This window comes from Oryctolagus cuniculus, chromosome 12 (assembly GCF_964237555.1).
Source record: "Oryctolagus cuniculus chromosome 12, mOryCun1.1, whole genome shotgun sequence".
NCBI lineage: Eukaryota > Metazoa > Chordata > Mammalia > Lagomorpha > Leporidae > Oryctolagus > Oryctolagus cuniculus.
Window position 1 is genome coordinate 45,719,788 of NC_091443.1, and position 20,825 is coordinate 45,740,612.

General features: G+C 37.1%; 1 protein-coding gene across 3 annotated transcripts in view; it reads left to right on the forward strand.

Annotated features, from left to right (window-relative positions):
• PRKD1 (protein kinase D1) overlaps positions 1-20,825 on the forward strand; it is a 358,025-nt gene that overhangs the window by 303,492 nt on the left and 33,708 nt on the right. For all 3 annotated transcript variants that reach the window (XM_051822738.2, XM_051822739.2, XM_070053809.1), the window contains 3 exons: positions 1,456-1,562; positions 19,609-19,770; positions 20,382-20,480. In XM_051822738.2, coding sequence (XP_051678698.1) covers positions 1,456-1,562; positions 19,609-19,770; positions 20,382-20,480 — 368 coding nt within the window. The remainder of the gene's footprint in view (positions 1-1,455; positions 1,563-19,608; positions 19,771-20,381; positions 20,481-20,825) is intronic.

The window sequence follows — 20,825 nt, forward strand, 5'->3', positions numbered from 1 at the left end:
ATTTTGATTCTTATAAAATGCTTCAATGATTTTTTTTTCCAAAAAAACAAAAAGCTATCAGTGAATCAGCAACACTTGAGCTGTGAATTAATGCTTAGCAGTGCAATAGGGGAGTGCAAGTATTAGATTATAATTGTACAGAGTAATAATCACATTTAAAATATCATGATAGCTAGAGCGTAGTATTAATATACAAAAGTGCACATGCTATGGAGGTGAGACAACAGTGTCAGATAAGTTAGAGAGACCAGCAGGTGCCTGGTAATTTGTTACATCCAACCTTGAAGGACCAGGCATAGGAAGAGAACTCAACAACAAAGACAGAAACATTAAGACTAAACACAAATGGGATGAAGCAGATGAGAACAAAGTCTCAGAAGAGAGCTCAGGTACAACAGTGACAGAGTAGCTGTGGCCTTGAGAACAGTTGCAGTAAAATGGCTGAATCGAAACTGTAGTGAGTCAAGGAGTGGCAGAGGGGGAGAGGGCAGTGATGCTAAGAAAGTGGAGAAGGTAAAGGCAAGGTAATGTGGTATTGAATGGAAGGATCTGAAAGTCAGAAGGAATGCTGAGAGTGGGTGGGTGTTGAAGGAACACTGCTAGATGGACAACGGAAGTTGAAATGATAGAATTTTAAATGAGTTTGTAAGTGACCAAAACTGGAGTTGTTAGATCCATTTTTCATTTTAATTTGCAGATTCATTTTGAATTTACATCTTTGCTGATACCTCAACATTCTGTGCAGCACCACTGCAATAAAGTAGTGTAGATTAAGAGCCTGAGGATGCCCATTGCTTTCCTAAGGGTTTGCTCTGGCAATTAAATGGAGTGTGATCTACGTAGAGAGCCTGTCATGTCAAGATAAGGATGACAGTGATGACAGCTGATATTTTCTGAATGTCAGTGTTATCTGGGCATCTTGTGTACTTTACATGCCTTCTTTCATCGAATCCTCACAACAAGCCCACTGTTGAAAATGAAGAATAAAATTCAGAACGATTAAGTGATTTGCTCAAGATCACAAAGCTAATAACTGACAAAACCAAATTTTTAATTCCTCCCCTTATAACATTAGTTTCCCAGGACTTTAAAATTATATTTTTTTGAGGAGAATATTTATGTTGGTTGGATGAATACTTTCTATATTAATTAGCTCAATATTCTGTCACCAAAACATGTATTTTTATGAGAAAATATCAGGCTTTTTATGCCCCAGTTTTGTTGTTTTCTAAATCGTGGCTAACGTTAAAGCACACATTTGATTCAGAATGCTGGAACTAAAAAATGAAGTCTTCATGGATCTAAGTCAATGCCTTTCATAACATTTCATAAATGTTAATATATTCATTGAAACATTTTTATTGTTCCCTATAAATGTCCTTGTAAATTTTGATGTTCTTTAACATAGATGATTTTAATAACATTATACTAATGTTTCCCATTCTTATTTTAAAGGAAAACATCGTAAAACAGGAAGAGATGTAGCTATTAAAATCATTGACAAATTAAGATTTCCAACCAAACAAGAAAGCCAGCTTCGTAATGAAGTTGCAATTCTACAGGTATTTCTTTGGTTCTCATTTGGTGACTGTAAATTCCCCTCCTTTTCTTCTGAAAAGCAAAGAACTGTTATCCAAGCATATATGGCATAGATATTTAGGAACACTAAAAAAGACCTGAAAAGACAGATCAAGCATGAAACTACTATCTGAATAGTATCTTTCCTGAGCACTGGCAACAGTTTTTCATCTAACTCTAGGTATGAATATTCATTAAATGGATAACGTTTCAGCATTTGATCGTAGTGGACATACTGAGACAATTTTGTTTTATATTACAAACGACCTGAACATTCCTCCTTTATGCTGTGATAATTATATGAATTGGGGATGTCACTGTCATTATATCAGGTATATGAGTAAGATGTCTGTAATCAGATCATCATGAGTTTATTAATCTCTTTGCCTATCCTTGTAAGCCTTCCATTTAATATTGAGCACATCACCTAATTCCTCTCATTAATGTGGGAGGATATCCAAAAGTCCATGTGCATGAGTGTCAAAAAATTTTTTTGTCCCAAAATAAACTTACCTTTGAATTCCATTCTCTACAAATTTTTTGAAGTTTCCTTGTAATCATACCTTTTTAAAATCAGAATTAGTAAAAGCTATTATGTGGTATATATGATTTTTGTAATCATTACAAATTATTTTGTGTGTGAACTAAAGGGAAATTGAGCAATTGCTTGCTGAATTGATCATAATTGCTAAAATTGATCAGCATAGCTTTCAGGTCTACAGAGTTTATACCTTTGACAAATGCCAATTTTTACATGACTTCCATAGTTTTCTACTGATAAAAGCTGATAATAGTTTCTAATTCATAATTCATTGAATTTTCCTTTGCTTCTTGATAGCCAAAGAAAACAGATTGTATGTCTTCATTTATTGTTCCCTTTAAGTGTCATTTAATGCATTTCATATGGTAAGTTTAAAAAGATAAGATTTCTACACTAAAAGAGCCCATGTTTACAAACAACCAAAAACTAATGCCTTCTACACATGTAAAAAAAAAAAAAAGACTTTTCAGGGACTCAGAATTTCTAAAGATGGTGTTTTGTGTGCTTGAACAACCAGTGCAGCACAAGAATTATCAATGATCTCTGCTTTCATGGGGAAGAAGTTAACCATGGATCTCTGGATGTATTCGTGGCTTAGCTAGCACGTGCTAATCAGTTACCAAAAAGCTTTTCTTTTAAAGATTATTCTTAACTTGTATACACTGAATTGCAACTAACACCTGCAAATCTAGTAAATGACGATTTCCAAATTTGGCTCCTGCCCCTCCAGGCTGCTCTACCAGGTAGACTCCTGAAGGCAAGTTCCTTTGCGGAGAGAAAGCCTACAGAGTTAGCCTGGGTGCCAGAGACAGGACACAAGACGAGAGGCTTTCTTGCTTAACTTGCTTACATCTTTCCGCATTTTGCTGCAATTGTAGGAGACTGTTAAGGGTCTCATTTTCTGGTGCCTGGCCCTTTAATTGGTCCTCCAATGTCTATCAACACAGTTATCAGCTGCTGACTTTACAGAGAGATAGAAAAATAAAATACACCTAAGCATAAAATGTTTCCTATCTCCTCTTCTAAAATATTAGACTCAAACAACAACTCAGATATAATACGTATACTGGTGGAAACATTTTCCATATGGTATGATTTTTATAAAAAGAATTTGGTTAGGCCAAAAGCCAAATTCTATGCCTCAAGCATATCAAGAGATTAAACATCTTTGATATGATAGCTGAAATCTAAAAAAATCCTCATCACATGTCATGTCCCCCTTCCCCCAATCATTCTTTGTTTCATTCATCAACTAGTATATATTATATTATCTTATCTTATATTATATTATTTATTTATTTGACAGATAGAGCTAGACAGTTAGAGAGAGAGAGACAGAAAGGTCTTCCTTCCGTTGGTTCACCCCCAAATGGCCACTATGGCTGGATCTGTGCCGATCTGAAGCCAGGAGCCAGGTGCTTCCTCCTGGAATCCCATGTGGGTGCAGGAGCCTAAGCACTTGGGCCATCCTCCACTGCCCTCCCGGGCCACAGCAGAGAACTGGACTGGAAGAGCAGCAACCGGGACTAGAACCCGGTGCCCATATGGAATGCTGACACCCCAGGCGGAGGATTAACCAAGTGAGAGATGGCGCTGGCCCCCAAACTAGTATATATTAAATACAAGTCTCTGTCATGAGCTAAGCATTGCTTTGTGTCCAGTAGATAACAGTACGAACAAAGAAAAACACATCCTTGCTATCATGAGTCTTTAAGTTGTATCACCTTTAGTTTTTATTTTCAATGTATTTACATATCAAATTTTCTATCACGTAACTTGTTCAAGGAGTCTTTTTAGGCTTATTTTAATTATATAGGTTCTGGGTTCAATAGTTCATAATTTATAAAATTGCTAATTATTTTAAAATATGTTAATCAGAAATGGAAAACTCATCATGTCCTCCATCTGAAAACAAAGATATAAGAAAAACTCATTTATACCCTTTTCACCATTGTCAGATATATCAGCTTCTTGGGAAATACTGTGATTTAGTATACAGAGACAGTGAAGTTCAGCAGTATGAGCACTGTTCCAACCCCTATCTACAACTGCAGTCCACTCAGACCCTCCTGCCCCTGCTACCTCTGTTCCATTCTTACCCAAGCCTGTTTTCTTTTTGTGGAAGATTTAGCACTTTCTGATGAAAAAACTGTATCTATTATATCTGTTGTGGTTCTTCTCCCCACTTCCAACGCTGACTGGAATATACATTTCAAGAGGGTAGATATCTTTCTTCTTTTCACTGTTATATCCTCAAAACCCAGAAATTATTGTTTTTATATATTGTCTAATAAATACTTGTTGAGTAATTAAAATTATACATAAACCCCATCTTATAACATAAGATTTCATACATAGTGTCCAAGCATGTAACAAATAGGCTAGACTTCATTTGCTACTCATGTCATTTGGCTGGTTAGTTGAGAAGGATTATATATAGCTTGCTTTGCAAAAGTCCTCGTTTTTTTTTTTTTTTTTTTTTTTTTTATTCAAAGAGGAACTCACCTTTATGGACCTGAAAAGACAAAGTGTTATTGAGGATAAGACTGGGATTTGGAATTCTTTCCTGGCAACTAATATATTCAGGAAAAGTCATGATTGAACTCAGTTGAGTGGGAGGAAGATTTTCTTTTATTGAAGAACAAAAATCTGTGACTCTGGATATAAAAGTGACACCCAGAAATATGTGGTATCCTCTGTTTTCTTTATCTGTAAATAACTATTATTTATATTCCAGAGGGATATTAAGTAATATATATGTTAAACTTGCTCATAAAATTCTCAAGAGATTCTATTTATAAGGTTATTTGAATTTTTTCATGTCAATAAATTAAAAATTAAGATATAGTTATTTTATTGGTAGGAACATTACAGAAGAAGGATCTTCATAAGGATATATAATTGTATCTTGGGAACGCCTCAAAGTGTAAACCATACATAAATAATATTGGTATAATAAATTTATTAGTATTATTCATCAACCACTGCTTGTTTTGTAAAAGTGAATTTGTAGTTTCGATTTTCAGAGTGCACTAAAAACTTTAAAATAGGTCATATAAATTAATTCTACTGATATGCTATTAGTGTCTCTCCTTGTCTTGACATGAAATTTTATTTCTCTATATAAGGAATACTACTAGGTCTCATGTATATTGTACCATGTGTGGGAAGCATTTTGAAATCATAGAAAGATTGACTATAGACCACAAAATATGGGGGGAATACATGAATTTCATGAGTGAGAAATCAAAAATACACACCATTCTTAAAGAAAATACCTGACTCTGTGACATTCCTTGGTTTTTACTTCCACTAAACTATCATTCAACAGTGTCAACTCTTTGTTCCTTTTAAATCTCTCTCCTTGCTTCACCTACTTCCTATTTCTCCTTCCCTGCTAGCTCTTCCTACTGTCTTCCTGAGCTTTTCCCTCCATCCACCTAAATGATTTAGACTAATTTAGAGCTCATTCTTGGAGTGCAGCCATCCGTTCTAAGAGTGAGCTGTCCTCTTTTCGCAGGCCATTCCTTAATAGAGCTGTTGAGATCTGATTTTCACAGGCACTTCAGTCTCAGGTTCTGTCCTTAGGACATCTCTGCTGTGCCACTCATACCCCAGAGCACCTGCCCTAAAACCAAACATTTCATCCTAATGTCCTTCCCCATAAGAAACTTTTCACTAACCTTGACTCACCTAAATTGTTGTTATTCTTCCAGTTTTGGGGGGCAAGAATCCCTTTCCTTCATTAATAAAAATTTTGAGTCACCCAGCACCACCAGTGGAACATTTCCTTCCTTTATATAAAGCAATTTTCTGGGCCTCTGGACCATAGGGAAATTAATTAAACTTTTAAACATGTTCGTAATCTACTTGTACGGTTAGATAAAAGTAGCTGCAAGTCAGAGGAGCTGAGAACCATAGTAAAAGAAATTGTGAGTTATGGCTAAGGCCTGGATGTTGCAATCAGGGAGTGTTTCAAAAAGAAATAAGGTGGAGCCAGCGCTGTGGTGTAGAGGGTAAAGCCTGCAGTGCTGGAATCCCATATGGGCACCAGCTCAAGTCCCAGCTGCTCCACTTCTGATCCAGCTCTCTGCTGTGGCCTGGGAAAGCAGTAGAAGGTGGCCCAAGTCCTTGGGCCCCTGCACCCGTGTGGGAAGAAGCTCCTATTTCCTGGCTTCAGATAGGCACAACTCTCGCCATTGTGTCCATTTGGGGAGGAACCAGCGGATGGAAGACCTTTCTTTCTCTGCCTCTGCCTCTGCCTCTCTCTAACTCTGCCTTTCAAATAAAATAAATAAGTCTTAAAAATAAAAAAGAAATAGAGTACCAATGAAACCTTGAAAGATTCATATAGGATTTTAATCATCAAAGAAATGGCAGAAAGAGTCATTAGGTAGGAGACTATCTCAGCAAAATAAATATTCTTTGAAAAATTATTAGAAAATTTTACATCATTTTAGAAGATCTTTAAATATTTTTCCCCTTGTATTCTCAAAAAGAATTCTGAAAAGCTTTCTACATGCTTGTGTATTTTCAAGTGGAAAGCTAGGACTTTTTCTATCATTTATTTTAGTTTTGTGTGAGAGGCAGAGAGACAGACAGAGAGAGACATCTTCCAATCTGCTAGTTCACTTTAACAACCATGGCTGGGCTAACACTGGAAGTGAGAACTCAATCTGGGTCTCCCCCATGAATGGCAAGAACCCAACCACTCGTGCCAACATCTGCTGGCTCCAGGGGTAGACATTAGCAAGAAGTTGGAGTCAGGAGCAAAGCCAGCACTCAAACCCAGGCATTCTGGTAAGGCTGTGAGTGTCCCAAGCAGCATCTTAACTATGGCAACAGAGACTCATCCCAAACGACTTAGTGAGGAGTTTAAAGATTTTAAAGTTTCAGGGTGTTCAAAGTGTTTGTATTTGAAGATAAATACTCCTATAAATGTATCCATTAGAATTTAAATGTGATGGACATTCAATAGTTTTTATCAACCATTTTATAAAATGAATAGGCTTTTCTTTAATAATAGTGTATTTTACAACTTCCTTTCCTTTTTCTTGAACCTATTCCACTTGCTCTACAGATATATGTTCTAATATACTGTGTTTCTGTACTTTAAAGTCATTTTCTTGGTCCCCTGTTCATAATTCTATTAAAGAATTATTTATTTGAAAGGCAGCATTGGAGAGAGAGAGAGATTGATCTTCCATTCTCTGGTTCTCTCTGCAAAGGGCTTCAGTGGCTAGAGCTGGGCTGGTCTGAAGCCAGGAGCCAGGAGTTTCTTCCGGCTCTCCCACGTAGGTGCAGGGTCCCGAGGGTTGGGCCATCTTCTGCTGCTTTTCTAGGAGCTTTAGCAGGGAGCTGGATAAGAAGTGGAGCAGCTAAGACTCTAACCAGCTCCTACTTTTACAGTTACTTGGCTACATTTTTAGTGTTAAAATAATTCATTCTCCAGGGTTAATTTATCATAATTATTGTTAGTAAAATATTTCTCTAGAAAGATATTCTATAAATGTTAGTCTATGTTTATGTGACATAAAAATACGATGTTACTGAAACACTTTTATATAATCAGGTTGGTTTTTTATTTAATTCATAACTTTGTGGTTGACTATTATTACCGCTCATGAGACAGATTCAGCAATAATTTATTCCTTTTTTGTATATGTAGGAGCTGAGTTGTAAGCAAAAGAAAAACCTTCGTGATTTTACTTCAGAAAGTTATTTTAATTCTCTGCTTATAAATTATTCTTTTATTAATTCATGCATTTAATAAAATTAATTTCAGGAGTGTACATTTGGTATAGCAATTAAGATGCTGCTTTGGATGCCTGCACCCCATGTCAGAGTGTCTAAGTTTGAGTCTCAGCTCTGTTCCCAATTCCAGCTTCCTGCTTATGCACACCCTGGGAGGCAGCAGGTGATGACATCCACATGAGAGACCTGGATTGAGATCTCATTTCCTGGTTTCAGCTTGGCACAGCCCTAGCTGTTACAGACATTTGGGATGGGGGATATCTCTCTCTCTCTCTGCCTCTGTATGTGTGCATGTTAGTGTGTATGTGCCTTTCAAATATTTTTGTTAAAGACAAAAGGACCGTGCTGTGGCATAGGGGGTTAAGCCTTCGCCTCCAAGGCCGGCATCCCATATAGACACCAGTTTGAGTCCTGGCTATCCCATATCTAATTCAGCTCCCTGCTAATGGCCTGTGAAAGCAACAAAGGATGTTCCAAGTTCTTGAGCCCCTTCATCCACATGGGAGACCCAGAAGAAGTTCCTAGTTCCTGGCTTCTGTCTTGCCCAGCCCTTGTCCCCTCGCTGTTATGGTCATTTAGGGAGAGAACTACCAGACAGAAGATATCTCTGTCTCACCCTCTGTCTGTAACTCTCCCTTTTGAATAAAGTAAATAAATCTTCAAAAAAAGAACTAAGTTACAAAAGGATTGATTCACAAGTCATTTGGATAATTCATTTCATACCAACACAGTGTTTCAAATTTTCCTATTATTTTTTGTCCAAAAATATTTTCTTCCCCTGTATCAAAAGTTTTCTTTTGAAAAGGGTGTATGCCTTCCTTTTGGAGGTAAAAAAAATGATTTTGAAAGGAAACTTAGGGATGGAGAATTTCTGGACAACAGAGAAATTCTCAGACAGATCTATTGTAGAAAAATATCCATGGACTGTTACGATTCACTCTTTCATTCAAAGAACAGTTATTGGGTGCCCCTCTTGGTCTAGGCAGTTGAGTTATAGATAAACAAAATAGATTTTAGTTTTAAAAATTATATTTTCACATATCTTTTAAAACTCTGCTCTCCAAGAGTGTGCCTACCTTAGTAGGAGTCTGCTGTGATGGGATAGACCAAGAAATGGATTTATCGTGAGTCCATGGAGAACCTTAGATGTTGTGCCAACTCAGTTCGAATGTATCAAGCCTGGGAAATTGTAAATTATTGAAACACTTTGATCAAAATCTTATGATCAGATAAGTGTTTGGGAATTACGTAGTATAGAGAAGGAAGTTCAAAAGTAAGAAACTTTTTACAAGGCTATTTTCAGCAAATGACAGTCAAAATGTCCCGTTTCTATTCTTTCTTACTACAAACCCATGTGGGCTTTAGCCTTAACATTTTCATCTCCACTAGTCTAGAGCAGGCTTTGAAATGCATGAATTGATTGCTGCAACAGATGATAATCCTGTCAGTTGTGTGCACTCCCCTCCCCCATCCCAGTGCCACCCCCTGACTCTCCCTTTTCCATGGTTCATCCTAAGAAATGAGACCAGAAGAGTCCACAGTGAGCTTGCATTTTAGCATGCTGACTCAGTTGTTTCATCGTCTTCATCAGACCTCTGTTTTTCCTGGCTTTGAGCAATGTAGGTGATTTTGCTGGACTCTGTCTCCTATTCAACTGAGTCATTTTTCCCCAACACTGATCATCTTCAGGTCACTGTCCTCATTACACTGTTAGCCTCTACCCACTGCTCAGTTTTTTAATTCCAAGCTTGGGTGCCCATTTTGGTTTACTTAGCTTATCCATCTTTCACCAGTCTTCTCTGTATTGCTTCCTACATCTCCTGTTATTTATGGTTTGTAGTTTGGGTATACAGTATCATTTTAACACTTATTGGATACTTTTTATGTGTTAAGTGCATTTGCAGTTTGAAGACCCCACTAATGTTGTATTTTTCTTTCAATTTCCATGATGCCTAGCAGAGTAATAAGAACATTGCAGATACTCTTAACATTTGACAAAATTGTCTGAAATGACATACTATATTTTCTTAAATTCTTTTTCAGGCTTTGAATATAATACCTTTTTATGAATACATTCTAGCTCTTAAATTTTATCTTCTAATAAGACAGTCTTGTTATTTGATGAGGAAGAAGAGCTTGTGGAATAGCCAGTCATTTACTACAGGCTCAAAAGATGGAACTGAGGGAAGATATCTGGACTTGGAGCTGGGAGGAAAGCAGAGAACTTGTGAGAGAGCTTCCTGCCCAGGCCGGGAGCCTCAACATTAGGAGAGGATTTGGTGACACAGGGTGCTGTGCTTGTCCATGAACTCAGAAACTGAAAGAGCTGAATTGAGGAGAATTCCCACCCTGCAGAAATATGTGGAACCCAAATTGTCAAGGCAGCTTGTCAAGGTGGAGATCCTGGAGGAGGAGGGAACACTGTGGTGAAAAACTGACAGCTGGCAGTGTCAGGCACCCAGACAATGTGCTAAACAGGTTGTGAGATCACAGTGGTGAGGCTGAAGTAGTGTTCCCGAGACATACTAATTATAATAGGCAGAACCTGCTCCTAAGTGGACATGAATCCAAGACAAGAATTATAACAATATACAACATGGTTAAAGAGCATGGGTTCTGGCGTTAAGCTGACTGGATGCAAATCTTACAGGTACCATTTAACATTTCTTAAGCTCTCTGAGCTTCAGTCTCCTTATTTAGGAAACCCCATGGAGATGTTGTAAGAACCAAATGTGATCACTTTGTGTTCCTCTTAGCAAGGCTTGGTATATAGTAAAGCTGCCAAACGTACTAGGTGTCATTACTACTGCCACAGAGTTGTAAGTCCGACTCCTCAGAACCAGTTCAGAACACCAGAATGAGAAACAATTTCATCATTGCAAGGTTGGTGATTTGCTTGTGGTGGAGCTGAACATGTCCTGCACATAATGCCTGGCCTCTGGTGGATACTCAGTAAATATTTATTGATTCAATTATATAGCCAGGACTCAAGGAACTAGAGGGGTAAGGAATTGCCAATAATAGAATAAATGATTCCTTACTTCCATTCCTTTCTGTCTAAAAATGTGGTAATCTGTCCTCCTGGAGCATGATTCCCTCCCCTCTTCCCCGTGAGTGTATGTGTGTGCCCATGAGTGTGTGTGTGTGTGTGTGTGTGTGTGTGTGTGTGTGTGTGTGTATCTTACAGATGATCAAGAGAAGATGGTGAGGAGAAACTAGAGAATAATATTGCTGGGTGTGGTTGGGAAAATTTCACAAACTGGTGACATTTTTTAAGTTTTGAAGAAATCAGTTCTTTCCTTAGAGAAAAATACATAAAATGTAGGTGCTTTCTGTTTTGTTGTGTATTGAGAGGTTGGTTTATGCTTCTTTTGTTTCATCTAATATGTTTACTATACTCCTGTTTCACCAAATATTTTTTTGTGTTTTGAATGAAAAATTTTCATGATATTACTTCTTAGACAGCAAAGTTTTTCAGCTCTTAGGAAATCTTCTTGCCTTGTGCATATTTGAAAAGATAAAGCCCACAGATTGTGTATATACTCATATAGAAAAAAATAAGTCTCTATTATAAGGAGAAGAAAGTAAGTTTAGAAGAATATCCAAATAGATATTGCATAGGTCAGAAGTTATTCATAGGGAAAACATAGTGTCCAAAGGCCAAATTCCAAGTGGAAACTTTTCTACTTTTCAGTAAATCTCTCTGAAACTTGGCTTCCTTAACTGCAGATTGTAAATCATGCTAACTTATTGGATTTGATTCACATGAATATTTGGAGGAATAAATTCAGTGTTATGTAATGTGATTTTTAAATCAGTGTATCCTAACATTTTTTGAAAGAGTATTAGTCTTGAGGGTTGCTTCATGAAAGGAGGAGGGAAGAATGTTCCTTCATTAAAAACATTTTGAAAAATAATGTGTACCATATACAGATCATCCACATCTCAGGAGTGATTATAGCCTTTCACTCATTTTTCAAAAGATTTTATTTATTTATTTGAGAGGTAGAGTTACAGACAGTGAGAGGGAGAGACAGAGAGAGAGGTCTTCCATCCTTTGCTTCACTCCCCAAATGGCCACAACAGCTGGCGCTGCACTGATCCGAAGCCAGGAGCCAGGTGTTTTTTCCCGGTCTCCCATGTGGATGCAGGGGCTCATGGGCTTGGGCCATCTTCTCCTGCCCTCCCAGGCCACAGCAGAGAGCTGGATTGGAAGAGGAGCAGGCAGGACTAGAACCGGTGCCCATATGGGATGCTGGTGCCGCAGGTGGGGGAATAACCTACTGTGCCACGGCACCAGCCCCACAGCCTTTCACTTACTAAAGATAATCTAATGCAATACTAGATTAGATTCTTGTATTCATGTTTCTCATCAGATATATTAACAGGAAATTTTAAAAGAATTCCAGATATGTTTCCATCTCTATGAGTTCATACCACATAGTAAAAAATTAGGTATTTGATCTATGTTTCAAATTTAAAATTTTTAATGTAATTGTTTATTCGAGAGACAGACACTGAAAGAGACAGGTAGCTTCATGGTGAATTCCCTAGATAGGGAAACAATTGACTCCTGGTCTGGAGCCAAGTCTGGGAATCCACAACACAATCCAGGTTTCCAGCATGGGTGCCAGGAACCCAATTACTTGAACTCTCCCTGCTGTCTTCCAGGTTCTGCATTAGTAGGAAACTGAGTCAGGAAATGGACCCTCGTATCAACCCAAGCGGTCATATATGCTGTGCAGGCATGTTAACCACAAGACTATACATGCACTGTTGTTTTTCAACTTTTATATAAAATAAAATAGCTTGATATACAATTTCTAATTTCTTTTTTATTTTTCATTTTTATTTAATAAATATAAATTTCCAAAGTATAGCTTATGGATTACAATGACTTCTTACCCCTGTAACTTCTCTCCCACCCGCAACCCTCCCATCTCCCATTCCATTCACATCAAGATTCATTTTCGATTCTCTTTATATTATATACAGAAGATCAATTTAGTATATATTAAGTAAAGATTTCAACAATTTGCATCCACACAGAAACATAAAGTGTAAAATACTGTTTGAGTACTAGGTATAGCATTAATTCACATTGAACAACACATTAAGGACAGAGATGCTACATGAAGAGTAAGTGCACAGTGACTCCTGTTGTTGACTTAACAAATTGACACTCTTGTTTATGGTGTCAGTAATCTCCCTAGGCTCTTGTCATGAGTTGCCAAGGCTATGGAAGCCTTTGAGTTCACCAACTCCGATCTTATTTAGACAAGGTCATAGTCAAAGTGGAAGTTCTCTCCTCCCTTCAGAGAAAGGTACCTCCTTCTTTGATGGCCCATTCTTTCCACTGGGATCTCACTCGCAGAGATCTTTCATTTAGGTTTGTTTTTGTTTTTGTTTTTTTTGCCAGAGTATCTTGGCTGTCCATGCCTAAAATACTCTCATGGGCTCTTCAGCCAGATCCAGATGTCTTAAAGGCTGATTCTGAGGCCAAAGTGCTGTTTAGCACATCTGCCATTCTATGAGTCTGTTGTGTATCCCGCTTCCCATGTTGGATCGTTCTCTCCCTTTTTAATTCTATCAGTTAGTATTAGCAGACACTAGTCTTGTTTATGTGATCCCTTTGACTCTTAGACCTATCATTATGATGAATTGTGAACTGAAATTGATCACTTGGACTAGTGAGATGGCATTGGTACATGCCACCTTGATGGGATTGTATTGGAATCCCCTGGCACGTTTCTAACTATACCATTTGAGCAAGTCAGCTTGAGCTTGTCCTAATTTATACATCTTCTCCCTCTCTTATTCCCACTCTTATGTTTAACAGAGATCACTTTTCAGTTAAATTTAAACACCTAAGAATAATTGTGTGTTAATTATAGAGTTCAACCATTAGTATTAAGTTGATGTTGAATTGAAATGGATACTATGAGAAACAATGACTTGATCAGCCCTTGTCCTGACTGTTGATGTACAACTTAATACTTTATCCCTTTTAGTATTTTTTTTTTGTTCTACTTAATACTATTGGTTGAACTCTAATTTCTTTTTTAATAACAGGCATACTTTAATTCTGGTCTTTCCACTAAACACAATCCCACTAGCGGCAGGAAGAGGCAGGGGTCATATTTGATGGCTGGAATGTTTCCTAACACTGATTTTTTTTAAAGATGTTGGATAATCATTAGTTTTCTATCATTGTAGACTTTGTTGCTTTTTTTCTTAAGTAGTACATCTATTTAAATTTAACTTGAAATTCTGGCCGTGGTTGAGAGTTTTAAGAGGTAGACACTGAGATGCACATAAGATCCTTGCTGTGTGAGGATCTTTCTAAAAGTCTTGTGATAGAAATCATTATCCTCAGAAGTCACAGTGCCAGATTCAGCCATAATTTAGATGTTAATGCCAGCAACACCAGTCTACGGGGCTTGCATTGTGGTGCAGTAGGTTAAGCCACCGCTTATGACATCACCAGCATCCCATATGACACCATGAAGAGTCCTGGCATCTTTGCTTCTGATCCAGCTCTCTGCTAATGCATCTGGGAAAGCAGTGAAAGATATCCCAAAAGCTTGGCTTCCTGCCACCCACTCGAAAGACCTAGGTGGAGTTCCTGGCTCTTGGCTTCAGCCTCGTCCACCCTTTGTCATTGCAAGCATCTGGGGAGTGAACCAGCAATTGGAAGATTTCTCTCTCTCGCTCGCTCTCGCTCTCTTGCTCTCTCGCTCTCTCTTTCTCTTCCCTCTCCCGCCCCCGTAACTCTGCTTTCAAATACATTTTTTAGAAATCTCCAATTTATGAACACAGATGATGGGCTTAGAGTGTCTGAATTCTTTAGGTATTTTGAGTTGCTTTTTAAAGACTTTGTAGAGTTCTCTTTGGAGCAATTTTAGGTTCACAGCAAAATTAAGAGGAAAGTATAGAAATTTCTCATATACTCCCTTCCCACACAATTACATAGTTTCCACACTTATCAACATCTACCACAGAGTGGTGTATTTTCTCCAATTGATTAACCTCCTTTAACTGATCATATCACTCAAAGTCCATTAGGGTTTATTTACTCTTGGTGTTAAATAGTCTATGAGTTTGGATGAATATATGATTACATGTATCCTTAATTATAGTATCATATAGAATATTTTCACTGCCCTAAAAATGCTTTGTGTTGCATGTATTTAACCTTGGCAATCACTGAACTTTTACTGTCCCCATAGTTTTATCTTTTCCAGAACATCATGTAATTGGAGTCACCCAGTATGTAGTCTTTTCAGGCTTCTTTCTTACTAATACATATTTAAGTTTTTCCCATACTGTTTTGTGGCTTAATGGTTTATTTCTATTTATCACTCAATAATATTTCCTTGTCTGGATGCATTACAGTGTGTCCATTCACCTAATAATGAACACCTTGGTTGCTTCCAATTTTGGACAGTTATGATTAAGCTGCTCTAACCACTCATGTTTTCCTTGGACATAATTTTTTGTTTCTTTTAGGTAAATACCAAGAAGAATGAGTGCTAGATTTTATGTGAAGTGTATGTTTGGTTTAGGAGAAAGCACTTAATTGTCTTCCAAAGTAGTTGTACCATTTTTGTATTCTCACATCAATGAATGACACTTCCTCTTGCTCCACACACGTGCCAGTATTTGTTATCGTTAGTAGTCCAGATTGTGGTGATTGTAATAGTTTGCAGTGTCATCTCATTGTTTTAATCTGTATTGCCTTGATAATATATAACATGTGGAACATCTTCTGCATCTTTGCTCTCTGCAATCAAGGAATGTGGTAGTCAAGCCAAGTGATGGAGGCTTTCTATATGTGATGTAGTGGGCAGAGTGGCACCTCTAAAGTATCTCTGGTTTTATGACTAGCTTCCACTGATTACATAAGAATTTTTAGGCAGCTTAGGTCAGAAAAATTTTTTTCTTGCTCTCCAAATAATATTTCCTTCCAGACTTTGAAACAACTTACATTCACCCCATGGATATGTCATCAATCTGCTATGTGTGAATGCACACTATTCTTTCCTGTACTTGACCAAATGTTTCATTTCCTGAAAATTAAATTACTTAAATGCAGCAAACAGATGGCCAGAGAGTCCTGTAGAAGCTTGCTCTGCCATGAAATTTATTATCTGAATTCCTGATGTAAGCCAGAGAAGTTAGCAGAAATTCATTTCTTTTGCACACTATGATGCCATAATTGATGTTGCCATTTTCATGTCATTTTCAAATTCAGCAATATTAGACATTAGGACAAAAAAAGTTCAGAGGTTATTGCATGTTTTAGATGAAAAATTAAAACTGTCATCAACTCCCGTGAGCCAGTTTGATTAAAGGTTATATGAAAGTTTTTTTAAGATATTAAAACTCATAATACATGAAAGTAAAAAAATAATAGCTTAGGCTTTTCCAGCTTCCCATATTCAAATATTATATTCTTTAAGCTAAAGAAATACTTCTCATTGTATACTACTGGGAGTTTGGATAAATAGGGTATGATTCCTTATATTCTTCCTTAAGTTTTTTATCAGATACTGGATATGTGGTCATTTGGTTCAATCCAAAAAAACATAATTCAAGAGTAAGTTTCTGTGATGGCCTTGTGTCAACCATATATAATAAACTTCAGAAAAATTAGTTTATTAAATATCAGTTATTCAGAAAAATTAATATCATGTTGCTTTTGGAAATATTTTTTCAGCTGTCACTAAGTGTATTCTTTAGGAAACCTATAAAGCATAAAGCTTTTCATAAAAGAGCAAAGGTCAAGTTCAGTGAACATATTAGTTTAAACTTTTCTAAAACATTTTTGCTACCAGTAGCGTATACCTGATCTTTAGTCTGATGCTTTCATTGCATTTTTATTTTTAATCTGCTTACCTAATCGTTCTCAAATCCTTTATTGGAAAATATCAAAATTTTTCCTTATCCTTTTCATAAAGATGCTAAGAGAGGACATATTTGTACAGTCCTTGAGAGCTTACAGTGAATATAGCACAAAATAGTTGACAGTAATCATAATCATTCCTCTGTACCATGCTTTTCACCTAGAACATTCTTTTCACCTAGGACATACACCAATTAGATAACAAATGTGGAGGCCCTACCCTCTGTATAGTGGTTGTATGAGTCATGTTGTAGACTTCCCTTCTTGGGGAAGGGAAAAATGAACATCATGAATAAAAATCTTTTTTACCTTCAAGAACTCATGTGCTTAGAGGAATGCAGGTAGGAGTACATGAGAATAGGCACTGTGTAGATGTTCAGTGAATTTGGATAGGAAAGTTTCCTCATCAGCTGTTGAGTCTCCTCTCTCCCAGCCTTCAGAAGAGCCTATGATGAGGTAAGCAGAAGTAACTGGCTAGGCAGCTTAGGATCTACTCCAGTTCCCTCCTCCTTACTCTATTTTCTCTTTACTTTTATTCCCTTTTTCATGCCAATCTGCCTACAGAAAGACCCTCCACTCCTGCCTTGCTATCTATACTGATATACTTGTTTCTTGTTTGTTTTTCCTGCTTTTCTTCCAGAAAGCAAGGACTTGGTCATTTGAAGACAAACTCCTCCTGAACACTGCTTATGGTTTTAACGTTAGATTACATAGAAAAAAATAATCAATTAAAAAAGATTCCCAGAGGAAAGTTCACCAAGCACATCTCAGAGCAAAGTTGTCCCAGGAGACCAGAATTGTAGCAGGGCTCTCTCATTTAATCTTAAAAGCTTCTTCTATGATCACTGGTTTCAAAGAGGACAACTAAGATCTTTGGACATCTGCAGGCCACTGACTTTTCAGTCAACAAGATTCCTCTGTTGGGAAGGGGGATGTAAGTGTAGGGTGCAGATTCAGAGATTAAACAGTGCTATCACATATATTCCATAGTACATATCACTTAAACACACACACAAGAAAGGTCCTCAAAAAAAGTTCATGGAAATGAATATTATGAAAAAATGGCCTGGATTTCAAAATATTTTGCACCAAATTTAATTTATATTTCAATTCTATATTTTCATAAACTTTCTGAAATACTCTCATATATGTAGTCACTAATTAGCCTGAGGACCTGGCACTCTTGTATTACTCAAAGCCAAATAGCTATCTGTTCTTATTTGTATGTCCTTTGGACAAACAGTAAGGATAGTGCAAGGTATCTTTTCTCCATGTGTTCAGCTCTGACCAGGAAAGAACAACTCTAGTTGCCTAGTCTGTGTGAAGTAGGCAAATTTGAGCAGTTAACAGTAAGAGAATTTCAAAGACAATGACCCTAGCCCTCTACAGGCAGTAGGGCTGTTGAGTAACCCCATAAACGTGCTCAGACCACATTTATAAACTTGCAAGACCACATTATGTAGCATGATCAGGCCCCAGACATCAGAATAAAAAAGACTCATCAGATGTTTGAGGGGGATCGCCAAATGGCCAAAGAGATAATGGTGCATCCAGAGGGACAGGCTATTATCATATGTACTAAGGCCATGTACTAAGGTTGTTACCATGTGTACACACGTGGTGGCTCTGTATTCAGTGGATGCCAGGCTTTCCCTGCAAGTGGGTAACACCAAGGACGACTGTAGTAGTGTAGATTTACCCACAACCCCTTCTGCTACTCACTATCAGCATCAACATCCATCTGTGATGTTTCTGAATCGTGAGCCATTTCAGGTCCACAGTTGTTTGTAAAGATTTCATTTTGCATACAATTTTATTCCTCACTGAAAATTTTTTTCTAAAACAAACAAAAAAAGCCTTTACTTTTTTTCCCCTGTTCAGCTGTTAGCACATTTAAGATCATTCCTGTTTTCCTTTTTTTCTGTTTTTTGCTTAGGTAATTTTTGTTCATGATTGGCTTTTTCCCCATTTCTCATTAGAATAGAAGTACAATATGCAGTTGTTTTTAGAATGTTCAGATTTGTTGTTGTTGTTGTTGTGCCCAGAAAAAGATACAGATCGAATCAAGAAAAGCGTTTGTTGAATACCAGAAATACATTCAGATTTAAGCATCGTTAGAAGGGACCATCAAAAACCTAGAGTAATTTTACCTAACATAAGAGATAGTGAACATTTCAAGCAAAATTCTCTCTACCATTACTGGCCATTATTTATTGTGGAAATATTTAGTAAGTGCTTGAAATCCATGTAAGACTACCAGGTAGCATGGCGTATTGGTGAAGGATGCGCACACTACTCTGGCTGTTTTCACAGTGATTTCCACTCAGCAGCAAAGCTTCTATAACAAACTACTGCTCCTCCTCCAGCAGAGACGTTTCAAAAGGTTTTGACTAAGGTCCTTCATCAGTGTAGTCAAATGTATTGCATGTAGAAATTTCATTTTTTCTGCCTTGAATTTCTACCAATTGTATAGTGATGGCCTTGTGTGCATATTTAGGATAGTATTCTTAATACTGGAAATGATCCTAAGAAATTGCACATTTCTCAATATGGTATTCTAATTAAAACCTAATTAGCAATTCACTGTGCTGGAACTTGGATTTTTAGCATAGACAAAATTTCACTATGCACAGAAAGTAAAGATATATTTTTTGGAGACATTAGAATTTCAAAAATATAAGGCAGCACATGTGGAATTTAGAGGTGTTAAAAAATCTTCAGTGTGGGTTTCTCCATAGCTTTAAGCTGGAACAGTTTTGTATAATCAGTGAGCTTGCCAAACAGTATCAAAAAACTCATTTTCTTCAAGTGTTTTATTTATCTTTAATAGAACCTTCATCACCCTGGTGTTGTAAATCTGGAGTGTATGTTTGAGACGCCTGAAAGAGTGTTTGTTGTGATGGAAAAACTCCATGGAGACATGCTGGAGATGATCTTGTCAAGTGAAAAGGGCAGGTTGCCAGAGCACATAACGAAGTTTTTAATTACTCAGGTAAGAAATCAATTAGAGACAGAAAAAAAGATAACATTTAATATCAAATGTGATCCCTGTTTAACTCCAGCTTTCTGGCCTTGTTGTTCAGTCCTTGTTTCTAGTCTACATGGCACTAGAAAATGCTGCAATGGTGCATTGTGTCATCTGATTAATATTTATGTTACTCAAAGTCCAGTAGAATGAATTAATTACTTGTGCAAAGGCCCATGTGTTAATATTGTTGATGAATATTAAAATGTATATTGGCTTGACCTGATTCTTTGAAAATAATTAAAAACTGATATCCTTATTAGTTGTTGAATCCATTGATTTATACCTGTCTTGGCCATTGTTTGAACACCATAATGTACTACTTTTACTGCTGAAGTTTCCTTAGAAACCTTAAATGTTTATCTAACTCAGTACACTGCTTCAAACATCAGTCGGCTTGTCTACTTGTTTTAGGTTGTCTCTTGGCTTTTATTTATTTTATTTAGGTTATACAAGTTTCATGTATTTCATATATACAGATTTAGGAATGTAGTGATACAAAACATATGCCCTGATAGAAAACATCTTAAAATTAAAAGAATGAAATGAAAATGTTTTGGTCATTTCCTCCTTTGTAGATACTTGTGGCTTTGCGACATCTTCATTTTAAAAATATTGTTCATTGTGACCTCAAACCAGAGAACGTGTTGCTAGCATCAGCGGATCCTTTCCCTCAGGCAAGTATGAAAGCCTGTCGGCCAGAGGCCAGCTGACCCTATCACTCGCTCCCCGGCAGTATCCCGTCACCCTCTTTTCTTCCCTCAGAACCTTTTTTCATTTCAGGGTTTTCCTGTTCCTTTTCATCTATTTGTGACCTTACATTTCAGAGGCTGTGGGTTTGTCACTCAGCCTTCAACTAGATACGTTACACAAATGAATAATTTACAACTCTCATTTTGCTTTCTGTCTTTTCTGGACCTGACAGCCTTCGTCCAGTATTGAAAGTATAGCCTGAGAATGAGAACATTTTTATTACCTTGTTATGCACTGAATTAAACAAAACAAACAAACAAACAAAACAA